At 38.9% G+C, this 20,473-nt stretch overlaps 3 protein-coding genes, 1 long non-coding RNA gene and 5 other non-coding genes across 9 annotated transcripts in view; 4 read left to right on the forward strand and 5 right to left on the reverse strand.

Annotated features, from left to right (window-relative positions):
- LOC141381964 (uncharacterized) overlaps positions 1-20,473 on the forward strand; it is a 1,176,553-nt gene that overhangs the window by 152,988 nt on the left and 1,003,092 nt on the right. The window lies entirely within an intron of this gene.
- trnak-uuu (transfer RNA lysine (anticodon UUU)) lies at positions 156-228 on the forward strand. The gene has a single exon. It is a non-coding gene; the product is annotated as a tRNA-Lys (tRNA).
- trnav-cac (transfer RNA valine (anticodon CAC)) lies at positions 805-877 on the reverse strand. Its single transcript has one exon. It is a non-coding gene; the product is annotated as a tRNA-Val (tRNA).
- trnal-cag (transfer RNA leucine (anticodon CAG)) lies at positions 1,907-1,989 on the forward strand. Its single transcript has one exon. It is a non-coding gene; the product is annotated as a tRNA-Leu (tRNA).
- On the reverse strand, positions 2,048-3,686 carry LOC137491456 (uncharacterized). The gene is made up of 3 exons (XM_068220653.2): positions 3,559-3,686; positions 2,699-3,094; positions 2,048-2,519 (listed from the first exon to the last, which is right to left on the reverse strand). The coding sequence occupies exons 2-3, from the start codon at positions 2,990-2,992 to the stop codon at positions 2,097-2,099; spliced, it is 717 nt and encodes a 238-aa protein (XP_068076754.1). The 5' UTR covers positions 2,993-3,094; positions 3,559-3,686; the 3' UTR covers positions 2,048-2,096.
- Positions 3,035-8,652, reverse strand: LOC137491457 (uncharacterized). Its single transcript, XM_068220654.2, has 8 exons — positions 8,413-8,652; positions 6,703-6,834; positions 6,260-6,343; positions 5,267-5,757; positions 4,784-5,111; positions 3,865-4,666; positions 3,632-3,768; positions 3,035-3,094 (listed from the first exon to the last, which is right to left on the reverse strand). The coding sequence occupies exons 1-8, from the start codon at positions 8,599-8,601 to the stop codon at positions 3,035-3,037; spliced, it is 2,223 nt and encodes a 740-aa protein (XP_068076755.2). The 5' UTR covers positions 8,602-8,652.
- trnav-uac (transfer RNA valine (anticodon UAC)) lies at positions 10,485-10,557 on the reverse strand. Its single transcript has one exon. It is a non-coding gene; the product is annotated as a tRNA-Val (tRNA).
- trnav-aac (transfer RNA valine (anticodon AAC)) lies at positions 10,664-10,736 on the reverse strand. Its single transcript has one exon. It is a non-coding gene; the product is annotated as a tRNA-Val (tRNA).
- On the forward strand, positions 12,609-16,357 carry LOC103910778 (uncharacterized). Its single transcript, XM_073948754.1, has 9 exons — positions 12,609-13,874; positions 13,967-14,240; positions 14,331-14,508; positions 14,598-14,674; positions 14,823-15,003; positions 15,097-15,345; positions 15,471-15,642; positions 15,723-15,871; positions 15,965-16,357. Exons 3-9 carry the CDS (start codon positions 14,490-14,492, stop codon positions 16,195-16,197), a joined length of 1,080 nt encoding a protein of 359 aa, XP_073804855.1. The 5' UTR covers positions 12,609-13,874; positions 13,967-14,240; positions 14,331-14,489; the 3' UTR covers positions 16,198-16,357.

The following is a 20,473-nucleotide window of genomic DNA, read 5'->3' on the forward strand; positions in this document are numbered from 1 at the left end:
CCATAAACCCAACCTCAAAGTAACCTGTCGTGTTTTAGCAACATCCACACCAACCATAAGCTTAAAACCCCATCTCACGGTAAACTTTAGTGTACTGTAAAGGTCTGCGCCGACCACAACCCAAACCTTGCCTACTTGTAAATTACTGTTGTGGAGCCCGGATAGCTCAGTCGGTAGAGCATCAGACTTTTAATTTGAGGGTCCAGGGTTCAAGTCCCTGTTCGGGCGTATGACGCTCATTTTGTGGAGCCACAGCTTTTGCCGCATCACGCGGGCTTTAATGCTAGTGCACTGAAAGGGGATCAAGAGAATTGTCCTGGGATGGCGTTGCTTTTTAAGGTTTGCAGGGCATTTTTTCGTCAAATCCTTGTACAACGTCAAGTCATGACATTTGACAGATCCATGCCCTTGTATCGTGGATCATCCAGTGAGCAGAGAGCCAATTGAGAATGTGCGTAAAAGCAAATCTGAATGTTTCCGCCCAGTCTCTAACAGGAGACCCTCCGCTTGTAAAGCCATCGTGAAAACCACAGGAGCCTCCGGTTAGGGTGAGAGGACTGTCTTGTGGTGCCAGCGTAAAGAGAGACGTAAAGTCACTTTCCACAATGTTTTCATTTAATGTTCTACGCTGGTGGAATCACCTTACCATTCCCACTCGGATTACGGATACACTGGTGTCCTTCAAACGACAGCTAACACCCATCTCTTCAGAGTACACCCGAACCCTCTGCAGAAAGAATGTTTTCAGTGAACGTCAGTACTCAACAGAAGCCTGATTTGACAATTGTCATAAAAGCCAGAGGTTGTTTCCGCCCAGTTTCGAACTGGGGACCTTTCGCATGTGAGGCGAACATGATAACCACTACACTACGGAAACCTTCAGGCAAATCAGGCAGATAACCCTTTTTGATTGGGTGCCTGTTTTTTACAAACCTTGTTCCATCTTCTATGTTTGTGCCAGGATACAATCTTCTTTTAATTTTAGATATGGGGAAAACTCCCCATCTCTCTAGCTTGCTTAAAATTTCTTCATCTGCTAGGTAAACAGGCAGATGCTTGAACGAAACAACATAGTCTCTGTTTTTTAACCTCCGTACTTCAGATTTCACTCCTTTAATTGTCAATCCATTGTCTATTAAAATTTCTGTGTCATCTTCAGTCTCCATTGTTACTTTATACTCCCTTTGTTTGTTTGGGTCTCACCGCCAGAATTCTTCCTGCTCCAATCAGCTCTGTGACTGCTTTGTTTATATCAAATCTTCTTGCATCTTTTACATTTTCTACTCCTACAGTTACTGTTGCTTTCTTTGTGCATACTCTTCTTTGTACCTCTTGCTTATCCTTACCTTTCTCACCTCTTCGTTGGCCGGGCTCTTCATTTTATCTATCTCTTTGTCTGTTGTCAAGTCCGTTTTCTTTATCTCCTCGTCTGTTATCCAGCCCATTTTCTTTATCCTTTCGTGCAAGTCCCTCCATTTCCATGTCGTTGCCGGGGAATCTGTCCATGATTAAAAATAAAACACACTACATAACCACCCTTCAGTCAGCAAAATGCTGCTGTTAGGTGGTTTTTAAAGACAAAAAAGAAAACAAACAAACAAAAACAATCAAGGTCAAAAAACAAAAAGGTAGACAAGCAAAATGGGGAGAGCCTTTCTCTCCTTACTGCTGCCAACTCACTTCCTGTTTGCTCTATAGCTCCCTCAGGGTGGTGTGGCCGTAAGCAATGACAGCTGTCAAGTGTTGGCTATTGAAACTAGGCGCAGCCCCAGGAGGCGAGCACAGCTTAGCTGCCTGCGGCGCCAATGAGCTGGACAGCCGGAGCTGGGCAAGCTGTGAAACACCAGATTCCATGTCACGGTACTGCGGTGTGGCTCCCAGGAGACAGCTCCTGCCAAGTTTGCATGTCAGGATGGCCGAGCGGTCTAAGGTGCTGCGTTCAGGTCGCAGTCTCCCCTGGAGGCGTGGGTTCGAATCCCACTTCTGACAAACCGAGCCTGCGGCAGTGCGCTCAGGCTGAAGTCTTTAACTCTCTACCCTCAACCAGCTGCATGGATGTACCTCCCATTACCAAGCTGTTGCCCAGTACGAGTTGCCTAATCCTGCGGTAGTCTTGCAGGATCAGAGACCATCTTGAAAGGGTTCCCTTGCCAATTTCGCTTGGGACTAGGGTGGATGGTACAAAGCCTAATAAAGATGGTCTCCACAAGACGGCAACAGTCAGGCCAAAGAGCAGGAGCACTGCTTGCACCCAGCACACATCTGGTAGTGCTCTCCACGCCAGGGGTGTGAGTGGGCTTCTTGGGTGTTTTAAATCGCCCACTCAGCAGTCGCTTCTGGTGTCGAGCTGCATACACCACCCGCTTCTTGTCTTGGTCATGCAGGCTTTGCCAAAGACCAATGATCTCCTTGGCCTCCTGGTTGGTGAGGCTGAGGCTTTTGTGGGTCCGAAGCTCAACCAGATATTCAGCCAGCCTGCCCACATGCTGGAATTCCGGAATATTTTGGTAGTCAACAGCCTAATGAAAGCACAACAAAATAAAATAGCATATTAAATTTTTCAATGCATAATTCCATAATTGTTTCTGTTATCATGTTGAAGCTGCACTACGAAAATAAACCTGATGCGTGTTTGACTTTACACTTTATTTTAAAATTATTCTAGATCACTGTAAAGACAGAAATTAGTGGGACTTACAGTCTCTTCATCACCATCATCATCGTCGTCATCATCATTGTCTTCGTCATCATCTTCCATAGCCTCTTCTGGCTCTAAGGGCACAGGTGAAATTGGTTCTTCAGGCTGCGCAGGTGGGTCAGGGACCAGTGCAGGGCATGTGGAGACTGGCAAAGAAGCGACACTGCTGGTGACTGCAGTGGAGGAACCCGATCTCAATGTGGAGGAGGATGGTGACAGCAGCCTCCGGATCAACAATAGTGTGATCCTCACTGATGTCACAGAAGCCCTCATCTTCTTCTCGCTCATCCACATTGAGCTCCTCAATGAGCTCAGCAGTCTGCTCACAGTCTGGGTTCATGTTCTGCAGTGCCTGACCAGTCTGCTGGAACAGATACTGCACTCCAATGAGCTCACCTGAAAAAAATAAATGAAACATAAATAAACAAATTTTAAGAGCCATGTTAGATTGGGTGTTGAAGTAGCAAGTAGTTTTAAAAGCTCAACGTCAAGGAAGAAACAAACAAAAACATACATTTTAATCAGAGATCCAAAACATAATAAATATTCTGGACAAAACATCTAATGAAATGCAATGGAAATACAACGAAGACAGAGAAATGTACAAATAAATTTCCCTCAAAGCTTGTAGCATTATGTTTGATAATGACATGTAATAATAATGTAATAATGATTTTGTATCTTGCTTTACTTCAGTAAATAGTCATGAAACAATACATTTGTTCTTACAAATATTTAAAGACAAGCAAAGATTTCACAGCACAAAGCTCATGAACATTGACCTACTGTATCAAACTGGATACAGTAGATGGAGAGAACACAGAAATTGCAGGTTTATTAACAATAGCAAAATCTCTTACCAGTGTAACGTGCAGGCGGACAAAAGTTGGGCACCACTTTTCTCCCAAACAGCTTTTCAAAGTTGCAGTTTACACAGTGAACAAGTTCTCCTGTGTAGCTGCGTAAAGCTGATGGTTCAGATGCCAAGGAAGCAGCCTCCCGGTCCTGGTTCCACCTGTTTAGTCCCTCCAGCAAATAAATCTGAAAGTTCAGACTATTTGCGCTGTACCCTGTAAATATTAAAAACAATGTTTAGGACTTAATTAAAAAACAAACACACAAAGACATTTAATGCGTTTTTACACAATGTTTGTGCAGAATCATACCTGGGATGAAATGATTGAGGTGTAAATGAAAGGACTCGAGAGACTTGGAGCCCCTGGCACATCTGTAGGTCCGTAGCAGAACACCTCCCTTGGTTATGCTCCCCGTTTCAGTATAAAGCACGACACCAGGGGGGTCCTGAATGCATTTGATATGCTTTTTTTGGACACTCCAGATGTGCTTCATCCTTTCCTTGTCTAAAAGAGGAACGCCCAGCGAGTCATTGCCCTTGTTGCTCATGAGCTCAGTAAGAAGCTGTTCAAGTAGAAGGATGGTAGTCTCCTCCCCACGGGTCCTCCTCCGGCAATGGAGAGCCAGCTCCTCCCTGGTGAGATGCTTGTTGACATCAGCATCTGTCAACGCAGGCCACCCTTGGGACATCAACAGTGCTCGCTTTGTTTGGCGTAGCAAAGAAACATCAGCCGCATCCCATTCAAAAATGCACGCAGAGATCCGTGACATGAAGATGGGATACAGTTGATGAGCATCAGTTGTACATCCCACAGCAATCCTGCGCATAAAGTGCCAGATGTCCAATTTCACAGTCAACTCCGGCCATCCTCTAAACCTGGCTTTGAGTTTGGTCTCACCCACATCAGTGCAGCACCCACAGTCCACATACAAAACAGCAGGTGGATCCACACCAGCCTCCTGGTATCTTCTGACCAGCCCATCCACCATCCTGTCCAGTCCTGCTCCTTCCTGGGCAGTGAGCACACTTATCAGCACCTGACCAAACTCATTGCCAACAGAGGTGAGCCAGAGTCCTGTTCCTTTTGCTGTCCCGGCCAGCTTTTTTGTGATCTAGATTAGACAAGAGAAGAACCATGGTGTATCGTCAGATCAAGCAGACTACACAAAGGGTTTTTACCAATGCTGGAATATAATAAAGAAATTATAAATTGATGAATATCCACTAACCTTTTTAGTTGAATCCATCTTCAAGATGGACCCATGGGTCGATGTTATCCTGGCATGGATTTCATTCAACCTTGTCAAGATGTCCTGGCTGTAGACAGTGAGGAGCCACTTGCAGCTTGGCACAACTGTAGGTGCTGGGGGCTCCTGGAAGGTGATCGGCAACACCCCAGGTTCACTGAGGAAATCCACACACTGAGTGGTGTAGCGAGCCAGACGCTGGAGCCACTCTTCACTGTGGTTTTCCTTCAGTTGTTTGATGACCCTTGTGGGGCTGTTGCCTAGTCCACGCTCACGCAGTAGGCGAATGACTCTTATATCACAGGCGTACCTTAGGAACAGAAGAATATTAATATAAACATATATATATATATATATATATATATATATATATATATATATATATATATATTTGTAAAGTATTTTCATATATCTGTGATGATAGGTTAACAACTGCACGAGGAATAAAGGTGTTCAATTACTCACTTCTGTGTGAGAATTACCCGAAACTCTGAGCGATGGCCAAGATCCAGCTGCTGCAAGACAGTCTGACTCCAGGACACATGCGAGGCTTTGCACTTGGTACAGATGAGGGTTTCTGTAACCATGTTGTACATCCTGTCGATGTCCAGAACCTGCCGTGCCCTTTTCTGCAGACCTCCACCTGTCAGCTGATGCTGTCCACATGCAGGATTAGGGCAAAGGACTTTGACCCTCCACAGCTTGTATGGCATCCACAGCAAAAGTGAATGACAGAAAAATCTGTCTGGAGCTGGAGCCTGATTGTATGTAAGTGCAGGCTGTGGAGGGTAATACCAGAGCTGGAGGTTGTCTCGAAGCTCTGGCTTTCCTTTGGACCCCATTTTAAAAAGCCTGCTGGCAATCCACTTGTGGTCCTCTGGTGGCAAGGTTTCAGCCCAAAGGCGCGGAAGTGGAACAGCTGATGGAGCTTGCAACAATGACCCAGAAGGTGCAGTCTGTGAAGGAAATAGATAAAACCTTTAGTCTGGTAATGTAAATGCACCTTACATATTTGAGTGAGTACCCTCACATGATATCATGATTATAATCTAAATACCTTTGATTTTAAGTGATTGTTTTTAAATACCTTATTATGTTTTTCAATTCCAAAAATCATTAATAGAATTTCACCAATAAACATTTTCTTTAAAGAAGCAAAAGTATTTTCCAATACAGTTATTTCTCTTTTTCCTTTCTACTTCTTTTCCATCCATTTTCTTTTCTTTTACTACTGTGAACATAAAATATCAACAGCAGAAGGCGTAATTTTTGTGATTCTTTGCTTTATTTTTTCCTCTCTTTATTTTGTTAACATTTATACATATATCAAGCTTAGTTAATTAACATCAAGTCAATTTAATTGGCTGGTCTTAAAACCACTTTGTGTGAATTCAGCTGGGGAAGCAAATATGCAAACCAAATTACCTTTTTTTGGACAGAAAATATGAAATTACTTACTGAGACAATGCCGGACGGTTCTGTGGAACTGGTCACTGCCGTAGTGGATGTGAGGACGGGGGCAGAAACTTGAAGGTCCTGTGTCTGTACAAACAAGCAGTATAACAAAGTGCATTTTGTAAATATATATCTATAAGTAACATTAACTAATCAAAATTTTTTGAGACCATTACTTTATTTGAACATTAATGTATAAAATACATTGGAAATGAATGATTGCTGCTAAACTGTAAAATTTTGTCACAGCGCTTCTATGCAGAACAAAAAGTTTAAAGAATGGTGCTTATTTTTAATATATATGTTTTTATGCACTAAAAGAATACTACATAGATGTTTTATTGAGATTTAATGTGACTGTACTTAATAAAAATACGAATTTACGTATAAAAAAATGCTTATACCAAATTCTCTCAGAAAGCTATGTGGATTATGACAATACTTACAGCCGTGCTTGGTGTAGAAGCACTACACACTGCTGAACTGGGCTGAACGTCAACCTGTGATGGTCTTCTAGCCACACTAAGATTTGGCTTTGCTGCAGCAATGTGGGATCCGGAAAATCTTGGTTTGGTGAACTCAAAAAGGGCAAGACAAAAAGCATTTCATTAAAAACACTGTGTTCACAATGGCAAAATGTACACTACTGTTCAAAGGTTTGCGATCTGCTCAATGTATTTTTTTTTATGTTTTAATTATGTTTATCAAGGCTACATTTATTTGATCAAATATTTAGTAAAAACTGGAATAATGTGAAATAATAATATAGGCAAATTAAATAAATAAAGAATAATTTATTCAAACAATTCAAATCAAATAAAATCTACTTAATTTATGAGCAAATCAAACACAATAGAATTCTTGCAAAATATGAGTAATATTAAGCTTTTATATTTTAACAATAATAATTTTTTGAACATTAGTGTATATCACATTACATTTCAAGCAATTAGAAACTATCTTTCTATATGTCAGTTGTGCAATCAGTTTGATTTCTCTACAGTGTTTCGAGTTCAAGCTGTTTTTTACTACCACCCTCTGCTACTTTTACAGGTAGAAATAAGATATAAGTTAGAATAGATTTAATTAGACAACTGGTTCATTGCAAATAAATGTGACACATTAGGCTTTGATTAAAATTATAGTTTTCTGGATCAAGGAGCAATATGCAAACAAATATTTTTTTTTACTACCAAAGGAATAAAGTATTGCATTATGTTGTATACAGTATTATTGTACTATTATTACATCATGCATTTCAACAAAAACATACATTGTATATTACAACATCACACTATGTGTTATATACAGTTGAAGTCTGATTTATTAGCCCGCTTTTTAATTTTTTTCCACCAATTTCTGTTTAATGGAGAGAAGATTTGTTCAGCACATTTTTTTAAACATCAAAGTTTTAATAACTCATTCCTAAGAACTGTTTTATTTTATCTTTGCCCTGATGACAGTAAATAATATTTGACTAGATATTCTTCAAGACACTTTTATACCACTTAAAGTGACATTTGAAGGTTTAACTAGGTAAATTAGGTTAAATAGGCAGGTTAGGATAATTAGGCAAGTTATTGTATAACGATGGTTTGTTTTGTAGAGTATGCCAAAAAAAAAAAAAGCTTAAAGAGGCTCATAATATTGACCTTGAAAAATGTATTCGAAATAAAACAAATAAGACTTTCTCCCAGAAGAAAAAATATTATCATACCTGTGGTAGCAACAAAAATATATATATATTTTTAAATAAGTACTTTTTCAAGATAATACCTCAGACTCGTTGTTTAGAAAAAGTACAAATTTTAGCTTACACTTAAAATCAAAACAAAGTATTTACTATTAGTGTTTATTATGTATCATTATCTAAAGACAAGAGGTTAAAATGTAGCTTTAAAAACTGTGACCCTGACCATGACCTGACCATGTAACTTAATCCAATCACAGAAACTCAAACCGACCAATCAGCAAGTGTCTGCTACCCCCCACTGTGCAAGAGGTGTGAAAAGAAGCAGGTCTCTAGCAACACCTCAACTTTTTTATTGCTTTTTGTTCTTTTCTCTCCTATGTTTGAACTTTGAACTGAACTTTGAACACCTTGAACACTTGAAACACTGAAATTGTCATTTCTTTTGACTTTTTAAAAAATGTACCATTGACAATTGCGGTGAAATCTTTGATGCCACTGATGGAGTAGACGGGGGCTGGGGCTGGGCCTCAAGTTGTCTCGTCTCCATCACCTCCTGAGCAGGTACAGTAGGGGCAGGTTGTTGCACCGTTTGTGCTGGAGCAGCAGAAGCAGTACTCTGCTGAAAATAAATCACAAAAATACATATAATCATGAAAAAGGAAAGGCATTCTAGTAAATAAAAATAAACACATATTGACTCAAAAATGTACCTTTTGAGTGTGAAAACCATATGTGCATTTCAGCACACCTCCAAGCAAAGTCCTCTGCCCACGAGATTGCAATGGGCATTTCTCAATCTGAAAAAATCATGAAAAATATAATAAATAATTTTACACAATACAAAAAACTTTTATAACTAAACAAGAATTATAACTCAGTGACACCCTTAATGAAGCACACAATAGCTCTGTAAATTAATTTACCACTGTTTATAAAGTGTGTAATATTTATTTAATATGTAATCGTACAGTTTGTATCTCAAAAACGAAAAGAAGAATAAGAGGAACTGGACAGGAACATTTCAGGCCTTAAAACCACATGCTGTGTACTGTACACTCATAATCCCTTCCCCCACCTTTTCAGATCTCTCTCATAAACGGTCAAACTTACTAAATTATTTGATGTAAATCTCAAAATACATGAAATTTAAAACACTTTAACATTAAAAAACAAGTATGACATGTTTTACACAGATACTGTACTGAATGTACTGAAGCCTAACAAGTTAACGTTACTCTGTTAAGCAAATTTCAACAAACGTTATATCATGTAAACGAAATACACACCCTTTGATAAATCTCATGCCACTTTTTTTGTCGAGGAGCTGGCCTGTTTCCCTCATTTGATGGCCAAACTCCTGTGCTGGCAAACTTTTTCAAACGTGAAATCCAGTCAGCGTCTGACATGGCTTTGAGATTTTCCAGACATTTTCTCCTATAAATTAAACGGTTTTGAATTAAAGTATCCAAATTTGAAATACAACACACTAAAACATTTATTCGTGCAATTGTGTAATTTTTCCTACCTTTTTTAAGAAATCACTATCGGAAAAAATCCTTTACTGTAAGCAAAACGATGCTGTGCTCTGTCGAATGATGCTGTTCGTTAAATATCACGGATGGTCAATGAACTTTTTTGACCTCTGACCCGCCTCCAGAGGACCGCGTCATTCCTTCGTGTACCTTTGGCTCAGTTCAGAAAATTGATTGACATCTGACTAACCTGTTTGACTGCACACCTAGCGGTGATTCTTGGAACAGTTCCTACCCCCCGGCTTCAACATTGTCTCGACTCTGATTGGTCAAATGTTGAAAATGTTGAGAATTCCGGTCCGCGATTGGATGCAAATGTTGACGCGCTGCAACGTGATTGGCTACAATGTTGGAGCGTATCGCTCCGATTGGCTCTCATCTTCAACATTTGTGAAATATTGTCGGACTATCCTTCGGCAGCTGGCGTTCAGGTCGCAGTCTCCCCTGGAGGCGTGGGTTCGAATCCCACTTCTGACAAACCGAGCCTGCGGCGATGCGCTCAGGCTGAAGTCTTTAACTCCCTGCCACCATGTACGAATGATACAGTAACACTGACAAAGCGCCGCATCATGCGGGCTTTAATGCAAGTGCACCAAAAGGGGATCAAAAGAATTGTCCTGGGATGGCGTTGATTTTTAAGGTTTGCAGGGCATTTTTTCGTCAAATCCTCGTACAACGTCAAGTCATGACATTTGACAGATCCACGACCTTGTATCGTGCATCCAGGCCAGTGGTGCTTCAAGTATTTATAGTCTTTTTTTATAGAGCTGTCTTGTACGGTCCGCATCATGGAGGGCCAGCAAACGCACTGGCCACCTGCTAATGCACAACACAAAGCTAAAAGAAATCAGATTCTACGCAAGTTTGCGACACCGCGAGGGGAGGTAAACACTGAGTTGAATTCAAACTTCTAGCCTCACAACGCTCTGCAGAAAGAATGTTTTCAGTGAACATCAGTGCTCAACAGAAGCCTGATTTGACAATTGTCGTAAAAGCCAGAGGTTGTTTCCGCCCAGTTTCGAACTGGGGACCATTCGCGTGTAAGGCGAACGTGATAACCACTACACTATGGAAACCTTCAGAAGTACAACTAGCAGATAACCCTTTTTGATTGGGTGCCTGTTGACGATCATTGCTTGTGCGGCAGTGGATGCTATTATTTTCTCGCCAAAAGAAGAGCACTGTTTCTGCTCGGTTTCGAACCGAGGACCTTTCGCTTGTTGGGCGAACGTGATGACCACTACACTACAGAAACCCCACAAGTGCCTTCACCAGCGAAGTTAGGCGTGCAAGGATAAAACAAGGCGTACGCGTTGGTCAATCGAGCGGACAAAGCCAACTCAGCGTGACAAGCTCCCTGCAGGTATTAGGGCCAATTTACAATCCGGGCCCAACACAGCTGTACAGGTCCTTGCGAAATGTCCCCTTTCGTCACATTTGAAGCACCTGAATTCTGGGCGTTCCTTCATCACATTTTCTGAGCTCATGCATAGTCGACAGGTTTTTACCTGATTGGTGTGCATGACTCTAAAGTGCTGTGGCCCTTCCGCCGTCTCGATTTTGGTACTGTATGGTAAGGAGACCATCTCTTCCGGAAATCTGTTTTTTACAAACCTTGTTCCATCTTCTATGTTTGTGCCAGGATACAATCTTCTTTTAATTTTAGATATGGGGAAAACTCCCCATCTCTCTAGCTTGCTTAAAGAGCCCATACTATGGTTTTTTGAAAATAACCTTCCATTTAGTGTGTCACACAGCTCTATGTGAAGTGAAATGTCCAGCTAAGGCTTAAATCTGTAAATGTACAGTGTTTTAAACTGTTGATTCATATATAAAAGAGTTGACTCTTATTGCTTCAAACGAGTCGCCTTGAAACCGAATCATTAGGTGTTTCGCCATGACGTATGAACGAAACCAAGTTATTCACGTGCACGCGCAAACCCGGGAAAATCGAAACTCCACTGAATGAAATTTGGATTACTGAATGTATAGAATATAGTTGTATATAACAATACGCTGTTAGACTATTGTATTGATTTTACAATAAGTTTTGGCATTAGGCTGCTGACCATATAAGTTACCATGGGTGTTTGTTTATTAAAGAGCGGTGGGCTAACGTTAGGTGTGCTAACATTGACATAAAACAAATTGTACTATTGATAAGTTATGTAAAATTATCGACACTTTGATACAATGTATTGTATGCAACAATCGTGTTGTAAATTAAAGATCACAAGCAGTATTTCTTTCTGTAAATACAGCTAACATTAGTTACTTGCAACAATGGTTCCGGCTTTGTTCTCCGCGCTTTTTTAGATGATGTATGCACACCTGAACTATAATGTAGCGTAAAATTTTATATTCGTTGTGTATTCGGTGATGTTTACTAAAGTACAGAGGTGAAGTTGGTTTTATATTCGCACATTCGTTTAATTAGAAGTCTATTTTGTTTACCATGTAACTGTAAAAACTAGATCGAAATGAGCATGCAAGTATGAGTTCTAAACAACATTAACCTAATTCACTGTGAACAATGACTTGGAGAGTCATTTGCTGCTAATATGTTTTTTCTATTTAGAATTTGCAAAGAATACTTTTCTGAAATATTATTATAGAGAATGTCTGAATATCTGAACATAAAACCAACTTTACCTCTTACTAAATTGATATTTTAAATGAATTATGTTTATGCCCAATGTCATTTTTATTGATTTTTTTTGTCCTTTTTTGTATAGAGTACATCACAGCAGACCATTCCAAGTGGATGTGTACGTGTAGATGTGGCTTGTCAGACTGACTCTCTAGAAACTGTGAATGTGACTACACAAACGGATGATATAACAAAAACATCTGTTGGCACACAGCTGTCCTTAAGAACGCTGAAAGAGTCGCACTTTCGGAGTAAAGGTATAATTTTTATAAATGTTGTGTTTTCATTCAGTAATAAAGCTCTAATTTATTTTAATAGCACTCTCTAAAGCTTATATTTGTTGCAACTAAACTTACATAATTGTCTTTTTAAGGGTCACAGGCAACAGTTAAATGTGAAACTGTTGGCACAATAACGACATCCTTTGATGTACCATTTGCCTCAACACCTATAAAGGCTCCTGCTGTCAGCACAACCAAAAGACCTCATCTGGAATTGGAAGAGGAGGAGGTGGAAGAGGAAGACTCAGGCCCCGTTTACACTAGTGCGTTTTAGTTTTAAAACGGCGTTTTAGAATGAAAACGATCCACGTCCACACTCGCGTTTTACCCAGCGTTTCTGAACAGCTCTCCGTCCACACCAAAACACTGAAAACGCACATCACGTGACCACACAGACACTCTCGGGCAAGCGCTGCAGCCCATCTACCCAGATTAGAGCAGTGCTAGTCGGACTTCTCACCAAGCATCTCCCGCTGGATCTAATCTCACTATATTTATTAAACGGGCTATTTCATTCATCTTGTTGTCTTTATCTAACGACATATTCCCTGACGTTGGTCATTGGAATCTATTACTTGTTCTCAGGTAACGTGTTTTGGCTGAGCGCAAAGATAAGTTAATGATTAATGTAACTACGTAGCCTATTCTGTATATTGACTGATCGCTTGCCTTTATTTCCTATAATGTATAAACTTATTGTATGTTATACTTTTATAATGGCCATTATCGATTATTGAAACTGATATTCAGCAAAAGAGAGGGTGTGTTTCGTATTTTCACTGAAATTGAAAGGAGGCAGTTGTTATCGGCTCCGTTTTGTTATAAATATCCACACAGTGAAGATGACGCTCATATATGCAGCACGACGCCTCAACATTTCTGCTGTCTAAGTTGCTAATATTAAAATGAAAATAGGCAGTTCCTTAAATCATGTTTACATTTTATTGTTGAGAAAGTGAAACAACGTAGCCAGGGTGATGTGAATGAAGTTATAAAGTACACTGTTCCCTTTGAAGATTGACGCGTGTCCTCGGTATGTTTTCCATATCAAACTGAGAAGAAGAGACTGCAGCCTTGATCAAACTTGCGAAGTCTGAACTTACACGGAGAAGATGCAGGACTGAACTGCGTGTGTTAGGCTACTTAATATTCAGGAAAAGCCCCAATCAGAAAAGCGAATGTCTGCAGCCCCGCCTCCATTTTCAGATGTCTCCGTTTTCCATCATCCACACTGAGACGGAGCAGCAGCGTTTCAGAATGAAAACGGCCTCTCCAGCGTTTTCGAAACGCTCCGTTTTCGGCGCTCGAGAACTCCGGCGTAGTGTGGACGGTTGGCGTAACCGTAGCAAAACTTAAAACGCATTAGTGTAAACGGGGCCTCAGACATAGACTTTGAGACAGAACCTCATGACTCAACTTTTAAACCAGACGACACAACCATTTCACAGGAATCAGAAATGTCGTAAGTAATACCCTTTTTTTAAAGGTATTTTTTTAAAGTTTATTATAAGAGGATTTATTTTAAAACTTTACAAATAATTCTTTATTTATTAGGATTGTGGAAAGGCCCATGTATGGAGATGCAAAATACATTGTTTTTGAAACATGTTTGCGGGAGCTGTTTGCAACGTGTCCAATTTGCAAATCAAAGTGTGATACGGAGCAACACCGCATTGGCACATATGTTGCTTTCAGCCAGATTTGCCCCAAGTGTATGTACAACAGAAAGTGGCTGAGCCAGCCATTTGTTGGAAGTACACCGGTTGGAAACATCCTCTTATCAGCAGCCACTTATTTTATAGGAGGCTCATTTATCCAACTACAGAAGGTAGTAAATTATTATATGAATAAATATCTGATTTTATGAAATCAAAATTTTTAATATTATTTATTAATACATTTTTTTTCTCTTGTATAGATTTTTAAGGCTGTGCAATTAAACTTGTTCCAGTATGACACATTTCGTCGACATTGCATAAGTTTTTTGGAACCAGCAATTGTTCACAAGTGGAAAAGTGAGCAGCAAAACATAATAGCAAAGTTAAAAGAGGGATGAAAGACTGCTATTGCAGGAGATATGCGTGCTGACTCACCAGGTATGTCATGCGTTTTCTTAAGTTATTAGACCATTATTTTAGTATATTCTCACGTTGAATTTTATTTATGCTCCCACTTTTTGGTGTAGGCCATTCAGCCAAATTTGGAAGCTACACAGTAATAGACATGCAGAGTAATACAATTGTGGACCTCCAGCTTGTTCAGGTGTGTAACTTCATATATATATATATATATATATATATATATATATATATATATATATATATATATATATATATATATATAAAACATTGACTAAAGATGTATTACAATTTTTAAATAAACCAATTTTAATATTGCTATGCATTTTTAGAGCAATGAGGTTGGAGGTAGCTACCATATGGAGAAAGAAGGGCTGAAGAGATGTCTGGATCTACTGGAGAACAACGGGTTAGAGGTGGATTACATCGTCACTGACCGTCATACACAGATCCAAAAGTATCTCAGGGAGCGCAAGATAACCCAGTTCTACGATGTATGGCACTTCGAGAAGGGTTAGTATTTGACATTCTAAGCACATTTGAATGTACAGTGAAATAGGTTTTTATTCATTATTGTTTATTATTATTCATTTTTCTGTTTAACAGGTTTGTTTAAGAAATTGAATAAACTGGGAAAAAACAAGGAGTGTGAATTGGTGAAGAAGTGGCAACGTAGCATCAGAAATCATGTTTACTGCTGCGTCACTTCCTCTACATCGAGACCAGAGAAGGTGGCCAAGTGGATTTCGCTGATTAACCACCTCCAGAATGTGCACACGCATGACAATGCTTTATTTCCCAAGTGTGCACATCCACTTAGAGCTTCAAAGGACCCAAAGAAATGGTTTCAACCAGGTAGTTATTGTTAATTTGTCACTTTTATACACTTTGTGTTTCTTGCACTACTTATTGAATGAATAATTGGGTGAAGTTAATTCTACAAGAGAAAGTACTATTACTTACAGTTTCTAATAATGCAGGGTCACAGGCTCTCTTCAAAGTTGAAAGAGTACTGTGCAACAAGAGGGTGCTGAAGGATGTTGAGAAATTGAGTCATCATTATCAGACATCTTCACTTGAGGCTTTCCACAGCCTTATTCTAAGATTTACACCAAAAAACGTTGTTTTCCCGTTCATGGGAATGCTGTGCAGGTACTCAAAATATTACAACATGCATCAGTTTGCCTTTTTTTGTTTATTCTCTTTGTTAATTGTCTGCTTTGCTATTATAGACTGTACCTTGCAGCGTTTCATCACAATGAAAACGCAAACCGTCAACAAGCCACAACCGCTACAGGACAAGCAATGTACAAAATGGTGTTGCCAAAATCAAAAAGAGGGGAATGGACAACACGGGCATTAAAAACAGAACCAACCTATAGTAAGTTATAAAACAGTTTTATTTTTAGAAATAAATAAGTAATTTACATTCAATAAATATATAACAAAATTACAATATAAATTCTAATTATAGGATATGTTGAGGAGCTACTGAAACTGGTCTTCGAGGTCATCATTATGGACCCCTCTCCATTTGTGGATGAATTGAAGAAAATTCCCATTCCCAAGCCCCTTTGTGCAGAATACGACAGACCAACAAAGGAAGAAGCAATTGCCCATCACAAGTCACGGTTAAGTCAAGAGGGGGTCGGAAGCCAACATACCGACCAGCCTGATCTGGAAATGCCTGCCGTATCCGGGTTATAACACAGCAAGGAATTACAACACGAACACTCCGACCCAAGTAGCCCCAGCACCAGCTGACAAAACTGCGGTACGCCAGGTAGCGGAACTGCCTAAAACAAATAAAAAAATTTTTTTTTAAATCTGTGTGACAATTTATTTTGTGAATAAAGATCGTTTAATTAACATATCTGATTCAATTGTCATGATTTACATGTTCTTTTTATCCCATATCAAAGTGGATCACTAATGTTATTATTTGTGGGGTTAATCAAAATGTACTTACTCTGTTGTTCTAAGCCTTAGACGCCCATAGTCACATTGGTAAATGTTGTAGATGTTCTGCAGTGTATATGGATTCAGACAGTTGGGTTCAAAGCCTGGATGGTGTATCATGCATGTTGGTTGGTCTGGAATCTGGTTAATCCTTCTTGTAACCTACGATGGTAAGATTGGGGGGAGGTGAAGTTTTCAGACAACAAACACTTGTATAATAATTCATAATAACATAAGTGTTTGGATTGGCATACAACTTTAACACTCTCCAAAACAAACTGATATGACATTACATGTTTATGCATATGAATAATAATGATTACCTTTTGTGGACAAAACAATTTTATATGTGACAATGAATAAAAAATATATATTTTTATAATAACTTATAAAACATAAATGTTTGTAGTGGCATAAAACGTAAATCTAAAACAGCTTGCTATGATATATAGTTACATATGAATAATACATATTAACTTCAGTAGACAAATAAAATTGTATATGTGACCATAAAAAAATCATAAATATAGAAATTAGTTTTCTTTGTTAACTTGTATAACAACTTATAATAACAAATATTTGTATTGGCATAAGAGGTTATTACTATCCAACACAAGTTGCAATGCTAATGTTTTTACTGGTATAAAACATTAACACTCTTAAACACGTTCCTATAAAATTATATACATATAAATAATACAAATTGACTGTTCAGTGCTTCAAACCTTTGTATAGGTGTAAAAAAAGTACATCAAATTTGGATTGTGTTAGTTTATAGCTTTCCTCACTATAGAAGTAAAGTTGGTTTTATATTCGCACATTCAATCCTATTGCAGTCTCTATATTGTTTACCATGTTACTATGAATATTCGATCGGAATTAGCATGCAAGACTGACTTGTAAACACATTATATTATTATGGAGATTGTCTGAATAAAAAACAACAACTTTACCTCTATTTCCTCACTTGAGGACGACGTACTAATCGTCAAATGCTCATTTACAGCAGAAACAATACTGTACTGTCGTACTTCTTTGCAGCAAAGGTTTTCAACCTCACTTGGCATTTTGATGCAGTTTCCACATGTGCACCTACATAAGTTCAAGAGGTAATTAATTAGTTTGTCACGAATACAACTCGAAGTGCCATTAACAATATTGACACTTACCATTGAGAAATGTCCTGCTCCAATCGTGTTTGAAGTTGACTCGCTTGGTTTTCTGCAACTGTGGCCTCTTCCTCATCAGATGCAGGTTCAAATTGATAGGGCAAAATCGAGGTCATGTTTTCTTTTATTACACTATAAAATCGCTGTATATTGTTAGGATGAACTGTAGTCCAGAGATGGTGATGGACATGGTGATGTAACATGCAGTAGTCCAATCACAACAGACTGGGTCATACGGCCAATCACCGCAAATTAGCGTCATGTAAAGGAGGGGCTTGGAGACTAGGTCGCTAGGACGATTCATATGGGAGTCGGTGAGAAAAGGAGGTAAAAATAATTCTATATTATAAGACATTGAAAGTGTTTTTTAACCTTGCATACATATCATCCTGTTGTTTGGGACTTCAAAAATTGAAATATAAGCGTTCTGAGCCTATAATATGGGCTCTTTAAATGTTTAGTGATAACTCATTCAGGGAGAGTCAGCCGTCCTAACCAATGTTACAAAGATTTTGTTATGACCTGATTTAGTATGCAGCTTGTTCTGATGTTCTTTCTGTGCATACTAATCATTGGGTTTTTCATGTCTTCATTTTATCAGGTGCTCTCTTATTTCTCCGACGAGTCTACTTTTTTTTTTACTCCATCTAATATTGCTTATGTATGTACATTTACCTGATTTTATTTATTTTTTTTACTTTCTGTTGCCTTGTCACCAGCTTAAAGAGGGGGGATGTAGTTTATTGTGTGTCAAGTGACGTAACAGAAGTGGGTGAAGCTAGAGGCGAAAGCCGGTGGTGGGAGCGAGAGAACAGAAAAGCATGTTCCTGCTGAAGAACGTAATAAAAACAAGCTGGAAGCTATTACTTGTGTGTGTGTGATCATCTAACATCTACACAAGCCATTTAACTTACCCTTCCACCACTACAATGTCTATCCATCCATCTATTTATTCATTTTATTTTGTAAACGTGTTATTTTCGAGGCTGATCTCAAAAATGTAATAGATTTTACTGACAGAATTTTAGGTGCAGGCTAGGATTGTCTCCACCATTTGCAGGTAACGTTGTATTTTTGGCTTCATAGGACATGGAACCTCAGCATGCAGTGGGACGGTTTGCTGCTGAGTGTGACATGGCAGGGAAAGAAACAGCACCTCTAAGAAACCATTAGACGCGTTTCCACTATCGTGCCTAAAGCGAGTGAGCCAGGGCGAGCCAAGGCCAGTCGCGTTTCCACTCTCACTTCCGGGGCCTAATCGGGCCAAAGCGAGGCTTTCTCTGGGCCAGCGGCTGGCCTTTTTTGGCCTGCCGAATACCTTGGGCCAAACTGGGGCTTCGGGGTGGAATGAAATAAGAGGCGAACAATAGTTTTCCCAGTACATGCGCCAAAAAAAAAAAAAAAAAAAGAGAAAGAAAACATCTAGCCTTAAAGGCTGGTAATCTTTTTGTTTATGATCACCCTTATGTTTCCCTTTTAAATGTAAGGCTGTTGCATAAAATAATAAAGTTTTAATTTATAAGTGACTTTTCTTTGCTGCATCCTCCTTGATGTTTCAATAACACATAATAATCTTTACACTATATTAAACACAGCAGCCAGTTAAGATTGTTGAGAGTTTTTGTCTAGTTTAAAAGGTGTGTTTGTGCGTGTTTAGATGCCTGCATGTGTGTGTGAAACCGAGCAAAAGAGCGCTCCCTTCACAGCTCTGTTGATGCCGCGCGGCTTTTTTCTTATTATTTATTTTGGAGATAATACACAATATGAACACAACAGAAAGACATAAAACTTTACACACTTTTCGAGTCCACTTTTGTTGGCTCAAAACAATAGTGTCATATCTTCATAAAATAGCCTAAGCTATATTGAAATAATTTAAAGAATTACAAATATGGTATATAATAAAATCACATTTAATAAACAAACCAATATTAAACAAACAAAAGCTAAACTAATTTAGGTATATACAATACATAAATCAAACCATTTTAAAGCCATATTTAATTTTCATTTTACAAAGGCCATATGAAAAAAAAAAAGATTTTAGATATTTTATAAAAACAACAAACACCATAGGAGGTCTAAAAATATTATTTATAAAGTATTTGGATACAATGATTTTTTGGGTGAGTGAAAGCAGAAACAAGGCGACCTTTTTATCTGTAGGCTATCTGTTTTTCTTAAATACATGAAGAGCTTTATTAGTGGATAGCTGCTGAGCGCAACAAAATATAGGCTACAGTTTATTACTTGCTCTTATGTTCAAAAATACTGAACACTTTCCTTTACTTAAGATATAATTTGCAACATCCTTAAATAAAGGGTAATCACCTATTAAGTGTCATATAGCCTATAGGGAAATATTATTAATGTTTCAGGTCTCTCCGGAGTATTTGGGCTGAATGTTTGACTGTGTCTATCTAAATGAGGATGTTAGAAAATACATTTTCTACCGAGTTACTAACGAAGAATTTCTGTGGTGTTATATTATGGATGGTGCACTCCCTACGCTGGTGAGACCAATCGATGTTCGATGCCAACAGTCAGTCGGCGAGTAAATGAATATGATGAATGAGGACACACAGGCATTTGCGTATAGACATAATGTAATGTTGTACAGTAACGTGTCATTTGTTTGTTTCTGTAGTCTTCATTTTAATGGTTTCATGATGATGCGATGATGTGCTTTATTTGCCTGATTTCCGCTGTAGTGAGCGGGTTGTGTAACGCTTGATTTGGGGGATGTTCTCCGGGCACGGTTTGCGTTACGCGGTGCGGGCTACTAACACGACATTGAAAACGCAACATTATTTCGGCCTTACTCCTCAACCTCCCGAGCGATTAGCCAGGCCCAG

The sequence above is a fragment of the Danio rerio genome, chromosome 4 (assembly GCF_049306965.1).
Source record: "Danio rerio strain Tuebingen ecotype United States chromosome 4, GRCz12tu, whole genome shotgun sequence".
Lineage (NCBI taxonomy): Eukaryota > Metazoa > Chordata > Actinopteri > Cypriniformes > Danionidae > Danio > Danio rerio.